This window comes from Microplitis mediator, chromosome 7 (assembly GCF_029852145.1).
Source record: "Microplitis mediator isolate UGA2020A chromosome 7, iyMicMedi2.1, whole genome shotgun sequence".
NCBI classification, from domain to species: Eukaryota; Metazoa; Arthropoda; class Insecta; order Hymenoptera; family Braconidae; genus Microplitis; species Microplitis mediator.
In genome coordinates this window covers 10,665,801-10,678,264 of record NC_079975.1, presented here as the reverse complement: position 1 = coordinate 10,678,264, position 12,464 = coordinate 10,665,801, and the positions used below count along the sequence as shown (strand labels likewise).

The following is a 12,464-nucleotide window of genomic DNA, read 5'->3' as shown; positions in this document are numbered from 1 at the left end:
CGATTTTGATCGTCACGGTGGAATTCGACGCGGCTTGTGAATATCTAAAAGCTGAAAAAATTGAGCTTGATCGGTAGGGCTCGTTCGGAGATATTCTAAAAATAAAATTTTTTCAAAAATGTTTTTTTTTTTTTTGGATAACTTGTAATGTGCTCGATGGATTGATTCAAAAATCTAATCAGCTCTAAAACTTTATAAGCCGCGTCGAATGCCACTTCAACCATCAAAATCGGTTCATTCGTTCAAAAGAAACCGTTGTCGAAAGAAATAAAAAAAATGTTTTCTTTTAGTTTTTTTGAAATATTTCAAAAACGATCAGATAAATCAATTCCAAAATCTGATCAGCTTTAGGACTCAATAAAACGCGTCAATTGCCACCTTAACCGTCTCAATCGGTCAATTCGTTTGAGAGATATCGTTGGAGAAAAACTGGTAATAAACGTTTTTTTTCGAAAACAACGGCATACTAAAGTATTTTCGAGCTCGAAGAGCTCGGAAATGTATTCACAACAATGTTTCCGAGCTCAAGGAGCTCGAAAATAGCGGGGTTTTAGGGCTGTCCCGTAGGGTCAACCGATAGATCGATTTTTTTTTTATAGGTTACTAATTTAGCTTTTTTTTCACATTCAGTCAAGATGCTCGCGCATGTCAGATGCTCACAGTGCGGCTCGTGCAGTTCAACCGTCCCTGAGAGTACTGGTTCAATTGAATCCATCTAATTTTATTTAAATAATTAGTAAAAAAAAAATTATTCAAGAACTATTTTACTAGAAGTAAAGTTAGAAATTTATGAATAATATACGTGAGAAGGTATTACAAAAAAAATTTTAAGATTACATTTGAAAATTAAAAAATTATTAAACAATTTGTTAAGAGTTGAAAAAAAGTTCAGATGCCTAAAAACATAAAAACTTGAATTTTTCAAAATTAAATCATCACAATGGTTCCAAATTTTTGTCAAACTAAGGTTTAGTGTATTCAAATATAATTCTAAAAGGACGACTCACTTTTTTATTATTTTCGATTTTTTAAGCATACTGGTTCAATTGACCCTCTTTTCCCCTATTATCTTTGTTGCACTTGTGCAATAAATGAAAACTTTGGCCGAGTTTTTTTTTAAACAAACAAATATTATCAAAAAATTAAAGCGCACTTCGCTAGATTAGACAAGTAATGCATCAATGTGCAGTCTGTAGTTTGTATTTAGAAATTTTGTTTCCGAAAAAAACCCAGCAGAAAATATCTGATAAACCCTGTTAATACGACAATATTCTTCCTGAAGGCTGACCCGTGTTGTCACTCACCGAAATGATCTGATTTATCTGGTGATTTTACAGTAGAATATCTTATTAGCTACTCAGATAGGTGTGAATAATTTATCTCGTGTAATATAAATCGCTCAATTCTTGATTATAACGACGAATAACTTTCTTTTAACAAATACCAATCAGACGATCTCTCGGCCCATAGAAATAATATCCTCAATACAGTCAGTAATTACGGTAAGGAATAATCATCAGAAATTTGGATAAACAGATTCCATTAAAATAATTAGATTTTAATAATACAAAAATAAATGTGTTTGTACACTTAAATGGTAGTCTAGAGAAGAATATCCTCCTCCCTGCTACCCTCGAAGTTGTCCATCAACTTCCACATGGCGACTGCTGATATATGGATGCAGCACTATCTAGGATGAGACGTCGATACAGGTTATTAACCGTTTAATTGATTTTGTCGCTCCACCCTAGTGGACGCGCCAAATAGGCTCGAACAGTGTCGCTCCTGCCACCCTACTATGAATATCCCCTTCTTAAAAAATCCGATAGATTCTTATAGCAGTATGGATAAGGCCCTATACTTAACTATAGCACTTCGTATAGAACTCATTCATTTTTATAAAATCTCTATGGGAATTTATGAGAATCTATTATATTCTCTGAGATTTTCTAAACAAGGTCCCTCAACTGATTAGATAGTAAGAGAAAACACCGATAGTACAGATCGAACTGGTGGGTCGATTTAAGTTCCTCCAGGCCCGTAAGCACATCACGTGAGGCTCTCGGTGAAGCATTCTTACGAATAATTCTCTCCTCGACTCTTGGTCCTTGAAACAACCCATAACAAAAAAAATCTTCCTCTGAACAGCCACGTGAATAGTTTAAATAATATATAACAAAAATGATGATCGTCTCGTCACACGTTATTAGCAGCATTTTATTATTAACTATTTTTCTTTATTGATTATAAACTTTAATTTTATAATACATTGATGAAATACTTATGTACAGGTGATAATATCATCTCCCGGTTCACCTAGCAGTGAGGAATCAGCTTCACCTGAGCCAAATAACAAAAGTATACAAAATAAATCTAATTCGACGACTGAAACAACGTCTTCAACAATAATGAATTCAACTAGAATCGAACAAAGTACTCCAACAAGTAATGCAGACACTGAAGAAGGAAATCAACCACAATCAAATGATCGTGAACACGGAGTTGAAACTGATGGTGAAGTTAGTGATGATGATCAAATTTTAAAACGTAACGAACTTTAAATATTTAATGAAATTTGTCAAACTATTGGTAAGATATCAATCATAACAAATAAGTCGGCACAAATTAAATAAAATTTACAAGATAACGCCAAAAGTCTTTTCATATCTGTTCGATTAATACACATTAATACACAGTCTGACCAATGCATCAATTGGAACCAAATCTTTGGTAACCATATAAATTAATAATATTTATTATATTAACAATAATAATAATTGTATTAACATTAGTATCCCGTAAAAATAAAGTCATGTCCAACCGACTCGGACATTTTTTATCGATCGCGTTTATATTTCAATTTTTCAATCATGAGATTTATAATAAAACATGGGTCTCGATACCTCTTGATTAAAATAGATGCTTCGTAAAATATCAAAGTATATAATTTGTGAGCAAGTGTGTGTTATTATTATGCCCGGAAAAAGTAAGAGAATCACGTCTGATGTAATTGATCTGAGTACAAGTATAGACTCTCAAAAAAGTGTCATGTCTAAATAGATCTACTGGAACTTTAGTAGATCTGTTTAAGACTTTTCATTTGTTTCGTCGAGTAAGATAATTGTTTTTTTCTTTCTAGTACTTACGTTTGTTTTTAAATTTAGCCATAATTTGATTTATGACTATTTTTATCAAAACAATCGAACATTTTTTTTAAACGAATCCCTCGAAAATTTTAAAGTACTTCGAATATCAGTATTACATTTTCAAGTGATTAAAATTTCATAAGAAAAAGTTAAAAGAGTAGGTATGACAGAAAAATCAAAGGTTTGAATTGTATTATTGATTACAATGTCAATAAGACAAAATCTACATGATTTTACTAGATTACTTAAGAAGTTATTACTGTTAAAAAAATCATCGAATTTAAATAAAGTACGAAAATAATCACCATATTGCTATATATATTTATATATATGGGTCATTCCTTACCAAATTTCCTATTTTTTAAATTTTTGGATTGGCTTCTGTTTTTAAATATTATTATGTGTGGAAAGGAACTTACTTTTTCATTTTTTTGCGCTAAATCATTGTCAATTTATGAGTTTTAAAAATTTCAGTAATTCATAAAAATTGTGATTATAAATTAGTAAAATTTATAACTTCTGGTAGATTAAAAATTGTTTTTATAGAGGGAATTTCATTTGTCTTGCAATTAAATTTCTGAAAGAATATCTAAAAGGAATGATTTCTTCACAGTTATTGTCGAGTTTGAATTTAAAATTTGATTTTCTTAGAGGGTCAATAGTTATTTTCGTCCAAGTATTTTTCTCAATAAACAAAAAAAAACATTCGAACCCAAAAAGAAGAACAAGGATTGATGCATTATTCTAACATCTCGTAATCTACGTTTTTAATTTTCGAAAATTTTCATTTCTTTATGTAAAAAGTGTGGACGAAGTTTTCATTAATTCCGGTGCGCAACAAGGATAGTATCGTTTGTTCACTTTAACAAGATAGAGTAAAACGACTTGACGTTTCTTAAAGTACGACATTTTGGATTGTTTGTCACTTTTTATTATTTATGCTTTTCAATTATAATTTTTTTTTTTTTTTTTTTGCACAATAACTATTAAATTGAGTAGCACACATAAAAATAGAGTTATAATTATAAAAAATACTAAATTTTACTATAGAAAAATGGAATAATGAAACTAAATGTAAAACTTCCGTACTTTTTATGATTACGACTTTGGAATTGCCACGCCTACTATTTAATTGGATAGTAATTATTGAAACATAGATGACATAAAAATGTAATCTCGCCAAAAAAGAAAAAAATTCTAAGAAATAATAAATAATAAAAAATATTTAAATCCCAAGGTGATATAAAATATGGTACTTTACGAAAATCAAAACTCATATTCAAATAAAAAAAAACTGTGAATAAATGTGTTATGGATGTTTTTTTTTTTTTTTTTCAAACCTTGTAACAAGACAAATAAAATGACCTCTATGAAAATTTTGTTACCATGAATCATCCAGAAGTTATAAATTTCTCTGATAAATTAAATCAACAAATTTTTGTGTTACTAAAAAATTCAACACCCCTTGAAAAAATTTTCTAATAAGGCCTAGTATGGCCAAATATAAATAATCCATATTGATGTGTCAATAAGGAATTCAAGTTTTAATACATACAGCCAAAAATAGCCTGATATGTGCGCATATGATTTTGTATATTCCGGTAAAATATTTTTCAATATAAACAGATATGAGAATATCAGGGTACATATGTCAAGCCATATAAGACCATATAAAAAAATTATATAAGAATATATATAACCATATTAGGGGAGATGTAACCATGCATCTTTAAACAATTTTCTAATACGACCATATATACCATATCAAACTATATATAAGCTGATCAGAAAAGTTTTTTCATGGGTCACTAGCTTACAGTGATTGTGCTAAGATTTAAAGGACCTGTCAACACACACAAACATCTGAAAAAATGAGCCAAACCAAAAATAAAAAAAAATACTCTCTAAAAATGAATTAGAGAAATTCACTGCGAATCAGTGGATAACCACTATTTCTACAGCTATAAGTATACCACTAATTCAACCAGTTGTATACTTGTAGCTGTTTCTCAGTGCATATTCACTAATTTGCAGTGAATTTCACTGATTCATTTTTAGAGAGTAAAATTAAAAATAGGTGATTTGACATTAAATTTCCTATCTATATGTGTATACACGGGTAAAAATTTTTTTTAAAATACACAATGCAGCTAACGGCCATTCTGGTGGAGCTAATTTATGGTAAATTACGATAAAATACCGTAAATTACGGTTTTATACCGATATACTGTAAACTACAGTAAATCTATTGTAGTCTTACGGTAAATGCCTAACGTAAACACGGTAAATGAAACGTAAGGTCGATAAGTATATCGTAAAATAGGTGAATTCATCGTAAATTACAGTTATACATTATAAATTACGGTACTCTCTAAAAATGAATCCGTGGAATTCACTTCGAATTAGTGAATATTCACTGGGAACCAGCTATAAGTATACCACTGGTTGAATTAGTGGTATAGCTGTAGAAATAGTCACTATCCACTGTCGCAGTGAATTTCACTAATTCATTTTTAGAGGGTAGAATTAACAAATTTTACGGTAGGTTTCATCGTCAAATACGGTGGGCAGAATTTATTATAATTCTACTATAATTAAAGCCACCAGGACAATGCAAAACGCTTCGACCCTTTAGGAAATTTTATGGGTATCTGAAAAGGGTTTTTTTTCAATTTCAAAGTTAAATTTTTATGATTTCGAAAATTTTAACACTAGAACACTGTTAAATATGCTGATTCGGTCATGCGCAACTTGCTCCTTTAGTCGATTGGCTATTTTAGATTGATAAATTATATTTTCATCCAAGCTACTCACTTCTATACATTTAAAGACTTTTGAACTCGAAAATCGAGCTCAATAATATGAGTTCAATAGTAAACTTTATGAGAACTGTCAATTTGTTTTTTTTGTTATTTCCCATTTAAATCGCACATGAAGTAAAATCGTAAAATTTTCGAATTATTGTTTCTATCGTAAATGATTTATCCTATTGGCGATCGAAAGATAGTTTTTTGAAGAAAATTCTACAATTTGCGTTCATTGTAAACATTTGATAATATGGAGATTTAAATATTCATCCATATCAAAATTCATCATTCTTCAAGTTTTGTCTTAACAATATTTACTTTAATATAATTCTCTTCTATATCTCATCGGGGAACAACTAAAGTGACTTTGACATCATTATAAATTGTCACAGTAATAATTCATTTCCAACTTTTTTCGAGAAATCCGACTTTTTATGAGATGTCAATATTTTAAGGTTCTAGAAAACTACTCTGATTATTTGCAGAGAAATGTGTGGTTGTCTGTATGTATCTGCATAAAGGTGTTTCATTTTGCAGTAATTTTTTTATTTCTCTCCTAGTTGAAAAACTGATAATTCATAAAAAAAAGTTCTAAGTCAATTAGAGGCTTAGGCATTAAAAAATTCGATATTTAAGAACATGGGAAATTTTTGTTGTCAGTTTCAGCTGAATTTTTCTGGAAAAAATGAATATCAAACTTATACACGACATAATATTTGCTACAAAAAAATTTATTAAAGTCAAGTTTGTACAACTAATAATTCTCCAGTTACGAAGCTTGAAAGTTACATTTTAATAAAAATTGGCATAAAATTGCCTGTAATTTTGAACTTATTGCCTCTACACGAAAAATTTAAATAAACTTCCTGAAACAAAAACATTGTCATCTTTTAAACATTTGTGGACTTACTACTTACCTAAGGAACTATATTTGTTTATATTATGGGAAATGTTAGGGAATTCAAAAATACACACTGCAATTGCTTACGATTAAATAAAAAATAATCTTCTGAAATTCATGTCTTAGTGTATTTGTAAGTCTTGAAAAAAAAAAATATATTAAATCCTTTCTAAATTTTAATCGATCGCGTTTTTCATGCTTAACTGTGAGATCGTTTCAATGCTGAGAAATGTGATAAGCATCAAAAGAAAAAAAATTCAAAAGACAGAATTAAAAGGCCGCTCAAATTTTGACGCGCTGTCGACTTCTAAGTGTTCATAGTATACGATTAAAGAAAATGATTTAAATTATGATTTCAATCGGCTTCAATTCCTCAGGAATACAAGTATACATTCATTGACATGGATCTATAAGTTTTTGTATTAAATAAATTTTTTTTAAACTACACACAAAAAAAAAAATTCTCGACTGAAGGTAAATATTCTTGATTCAAGAAAATTTTTTTGGAGACCTAAATTTTCTCAGATAAAGTAGAAATCTTCTCCAACCAAGACGAATTCTCTTGGCTCAAGAAAATCTTGACTTGGTTCCCGAAAACGTTTGTCTTCAAAAATATTTTCTTGACTCAAGATATCTGTTTTTTCTGTGTAGAGAAAGTACGAAGCGATTAAATATTGTCTGAGGATTAATTTTCAATCAATTTCCTAAATTTTGATATATATTTATACTTATTTATGTGTACTATAAAAAGTATAGAAATAATTTAACTTTAGTGATGAACAAGTTAATTTTGAGTTGATTATAATGCATACCCAACGCGTTTACGCATTAGATGTACAATATATCATTTATAACGTTATTCGTAAATTTGTAAAATCATACATAATCATATATAACTGGATATCAAGATTTAGATATTATTTATATCTGTTTACATTCAAAAATATCTAACTTTTATCACGGTCGTATAGACAGGTCTGAACAATCCTATACTTGAATCATTGATACGATGGGTTTGTTATTGAAGCCGAGTCTTAGCTTATACTGAGAGGAACATCATCGAGTAGGTGAATGGTAAAGCAGAACTATTAGAAGCATATAAAGCTTTTTCAAAAGAGTTGTAAAAAATGATAAAAATAACTATATTGGTTTTTACCCGACAGTAACGCCAGCACTCGGCCTCGATAAAAATTTCCCTTGAAGGGGATGTCGGCCAGATCTGTCTTTACGACCTTGATCTACATAATAAAATATCCATTTATATAACTATATATAAGTATGCATAACTATATACGATCATATAAAAAAATTTTCCTCCTGTTCATAAAATATACATATCATAATGTCAAAAATTGTAAGTTATGCTAAACAAAGAACGGCAATATGTTCGTCGTTGTCTCCGTTAAATGAAAATTTGAGATTTTTCTGCTATAACTAAGTCCGCAAAAAATGATCTTTTCTCCCACTACTTGGCTATGATGAAGCTCATGAATTTGCACTAACGCGCATTTGCAGTAATGACTTAATTGTAGAAAAATGGTGGGAGATCATTCTTTTACGGACTCAACTATACCATTATTTTTCCCTCATCATGACAATATTTTGCTCATCTGCAAAGCTGAATATTATCATGAAGGGAGAAAAATTGTTGCAAAACAAAAAAATCCTCAACTGTCGCACCAGGGAATCTTTACTTTGAGTTTTCAATATATCTTAGGCGTCGGCTATATTAATAGTTGCGTAAACCAGAGTTTAACTTAATTAGTTTCAATGAAGTTTGTGATATTGGGGGTAAAAAAGTGATGAATTTCCAGCAAACAATATAGGTTCTCTTCATTCAGTAATTTGCCGTGAAATTTCCCATACATATACGCATCATTACATTATATAAATATATATTAGGGTGATTAAAAAAAAAATTGTTTCTCGGAACCAAGTTTGAAAGTTTTATTTAGGTACGATAATAGGCCTCTTAAAATATGAACTCTTTATATTAATATTAAGATGGTCCGCATCGCACTTTTCGATTTCCCATAAGAACACAGGAAAAATTATTTTTGTTCCTTCTGGTTTTTGTAACTAACAAACGATACGTTGTACAGTCAAGTTTTTCGCATTTTGTTTTAGAGGATTGAATACTTTAAAAAGAAGCTTTAAAGTCATTTTTTAGTAATTCAATTCTGTCAAAAGCTATCCAAGGTCAAATTTAAATTCACCGTTAAAGATAACGTTTTCATCAAATAACTTCTAAATTTTTGAGTTCGTAGAGCTCAAAACGCACTGAAACTACATTTTTGAGTTCTGAGAGCTCAAAAAATCATAACTATCGACATTTTAAGCTCGAAGAACTTAAAAATTTACTGGTAGGAATATGTTTGACCGATTTGAGCTCAAAAATAGCGGGAAGTTTCAGGGATGGCCTGCAGGGTTTTTTTTTATTCTTTTTTAAAGTATATATAGATTTTTTATTCACGTATTTAATATAAGTATTCTTTGATTGGTTGATAATTTTTATTGATAAATGAATGGCAATCCAATCCTTTACACTTATTGTTTTACCGGGTAATATTTCATTGGCCAACATCTTCAGGCCAACTGTTAAATTTTTTTACATAATTTTACTATTCTTGTTATTATAATTAAATATTGTTAAAAATTTTGTCTGGTATGATAATCGATTCCGCAAGATTGCAATCGAATCTACATGTTTCTTTTTACAAATTTTGAAACATAAAAATGTAATTTTACACACAAATTTTTCTAGTTGACTTAGTGGCTACGATAAATTGAAAATATTAAAAAAAAAGAAGTCAACACTTTCTAATTATGATTGAAATGATATTGAACACAATCAATTTAAAATATGATTTCTTTATTAAAGTAAGGAATACAATGTGTATTTCTTTATGAATTCATATAACAAAATCTTGTAGCAATTTTACGCAAACCTGGTCTCAAGTCCGCTAGTTGTCTAGGTTTCTATATGACTATATATCTTGCTGCAGACACTGGTCCAAAGTTTTATATTGCAAGTTTTGCGTAAGACTCGTTAAAAAACTTGTTCTTATGTTATACTTGAAGAATTGCACAAGAATATTGAACATATCTTGCTCAACATGTATTGATACATATACTCAGGCATATCTTACACCAGGTCTGCACAAGACCAGTCATATTATATTGTCTACCTCACTACTGTCTTTGTCACTTTATCTTCTCCATTAGCACATATTTCCAGAGCTTAGTAGTACTCAATGGGAGTTACAACTCGATGTGAAAACTTTATCAATACGGAGTTTATTTTCTAAATAATAAATCCCATAGTAATTACAATATGTACTTGCATATTTATGAATTAAGTACAGGTGGACCTCGTTATAAGACGATCATTCTGTCTTTTTTATAAACCCGGTATCGCGATAGTTTGAGAGAGAAACTAATAGTCTTATAACGAGGCCCTACTGTAATATAGTTATAGAAAGACGTAGAAAACTAGTGGACTTGTGACCATAGGCTTGCGCAAGATTGCTACAAGATTCTCTTGTGTATATCATCTTGGACAAATCCATGTGGTAACTATTAAAAGATTCTTGTAATTAGTGTCTTGACCAGCAACTTGTAATAAAAATTGTTACATGGATAAATTTTCCAAAAAGTTAAATTTTTAAATTGATTGAAATAAGAAATATCCTATCCATTCCGGGTATGGCCGGATGACACATGATTTTATTCAATTATATTTTTGGAAAACATCAACTGATTTGAATGCAACTTGCGACAATCAAAAATATTCATAATAATCTAAATTTAATATTAATTCGAAATTAATGAGTTTCGTAGCTTACAAGATATAGAGATTACAAATTTTTCAAAATCACGCATGTTATGTTTCACCATCATAACTTGTGAGTTATCAATATAATATGTTTAAAAATTAAATCAGATCTATATACAACGCAGTCTTTTGATGGCAGAAAAAAATTATGATCGCGGCGTTCATTCATGAGACCTCGTACAATGAAAATTATATTCTTGTATTCTGCCAAATTTAGCATAAAAAAATCATTATAAATATTGAAGTACTTCATAATCACCTTAAAAAGCTTAAAAACATATTTCTAATATTGTGCTCGAACCCAAAGACAGTAAAAAGTTTTAGGGCTGGCATGCAGGGTCAACAGTCTTTTACACTTTTGTAGTGTCAACGTACTTAATGGTATCATTAATTTTTATTAATACTGAATCTTTATTGACAGATAATTTGCTTCTGCACTTAAATATGAAAAAACATATGCCAATTTGGATTTTCGAGTAAATATAGATTTGAATAATTTTTACAATGTTGCGTTATTTTCATACCAGTTGCTGTATCATAGTGATCATGTATCAATAAAACAGCAATCTTACATTTTAAGAAAAGTTTTCGCATTGGGAGTAAATCAATACTATGGACCACGTTTAGTGTACTCTAATAATAAACAGAAAAATCATAAAATTTTAAATATTTTGTTACTTAATAAGAACATGATATGAAAAAACGAAACACATTACAGTACCATACAGTCAACTTTAATGACTTGATCTTAACAATATTGTCAATGATTTTGAGCGCTGCTCCGTTAAACGTAGATTTAGATTTTTCTACAATTAAATTCAGGATTATTAAGTTTAGAGTTGTGTATTAAAATAATATCTAGGCATTCTTTCTAGCAAAGAGCGATGGGCAGGTAGTGTTTCTTTACTTTTAACTAGTAAAATATTCTCAGTTTGACTGTATGAAAAAAAAAAAAAACAAAACATTTATTTTATTGAAACATAAATAATGACACTGAAATAATGTACAACTACACATGCAGTTTTTACAATGGATATCTTAAATTAACATAAAATAAGAATCGTAAGTATACGATAAAAAGTATCGATTAGTATAATTGTGTCACAGCTTTTAATCCGTGCCTCTTCCTTAAATGATCTGGTACATATCTTTCTTACACAATAAATTATATTATTGCCCTACATATATAGTATGATAGACAAGCAAAACTGTCATCAGTAAGCTTCATTAACGTCAAAGTCTGGATGTTGGTGCTCTTAATATATAATACATGGAATACATAGAAAATTAGTTAATTTAGTAGATTTGACAGCTTTTTAGGATCGGGTTTTTCGAAAGATTATTCGTTGCTAAACCGTTTTCTCGCCTAAGTAGAAAATATATGCACTGTGGGGGATCCTTATCTTTTGCTGTGAACATTCTTGATCTGTAAATAAAATAAAATGGTCAGGGATGAACATTTCCCGAAAGTGCATTCAATAAATACGCCCCATTAGCGTGTGAGCTTTAACCACAACCACCACAAGTTTGAACCTCTTTAGACCATCACCCTGATGGCTATCGAAAAATAAAGAAACTCTGATCAAAATGGGCTTGGAAGGCCTACACCTAGAGCCAGTTCCCTGCACTGGTTAATAGGTGGTTTTGAAAAGTAACAAGACGCGGCTTCACGTTGTATTTAAAAGACGTTTTTTTCGACTTGAATACTTGAACACATGCTTGCATGGTTTTAATAAGATAATCAACCCTGCGAACCTTTTCAATTTTGATTTTTC

General features: G+C 29.9%; 1 protein-coding gene across 10 annotated transcripts in view; it reads left to right on the top strand.

Annotated features, from left to right (window-relative positions):
- LOC130670868 (rho GTPase-activating protein 100F) overlaps positions 1-12,464 on the top strand; it is a 48,478-nt gene that overhangs the window by 24,982 nt on the left and 11,032 nt on the right. For 2 of the 10 annotated variants that reach the window (XM_057474469.1, XM_057474468.1), the window contains exon 16: positions 2,292-3,266. In XM_057474469.1, the coding sequence (XP_057330452.1) occupies positions 2,292-2,561 (270 nt within the window). In that variant the 3' untranslated portion in view covers positions 2,562-3,266. Of the gene's footprint in view, positions 1-2,291; positions 3,273-12,464 lie in introns of those variants that run through there. The other 8 variants (XM_057474467.1, XM_057474466.1, XM_057474473.1 and 5 more) reach the window with 6 other exon arrangements.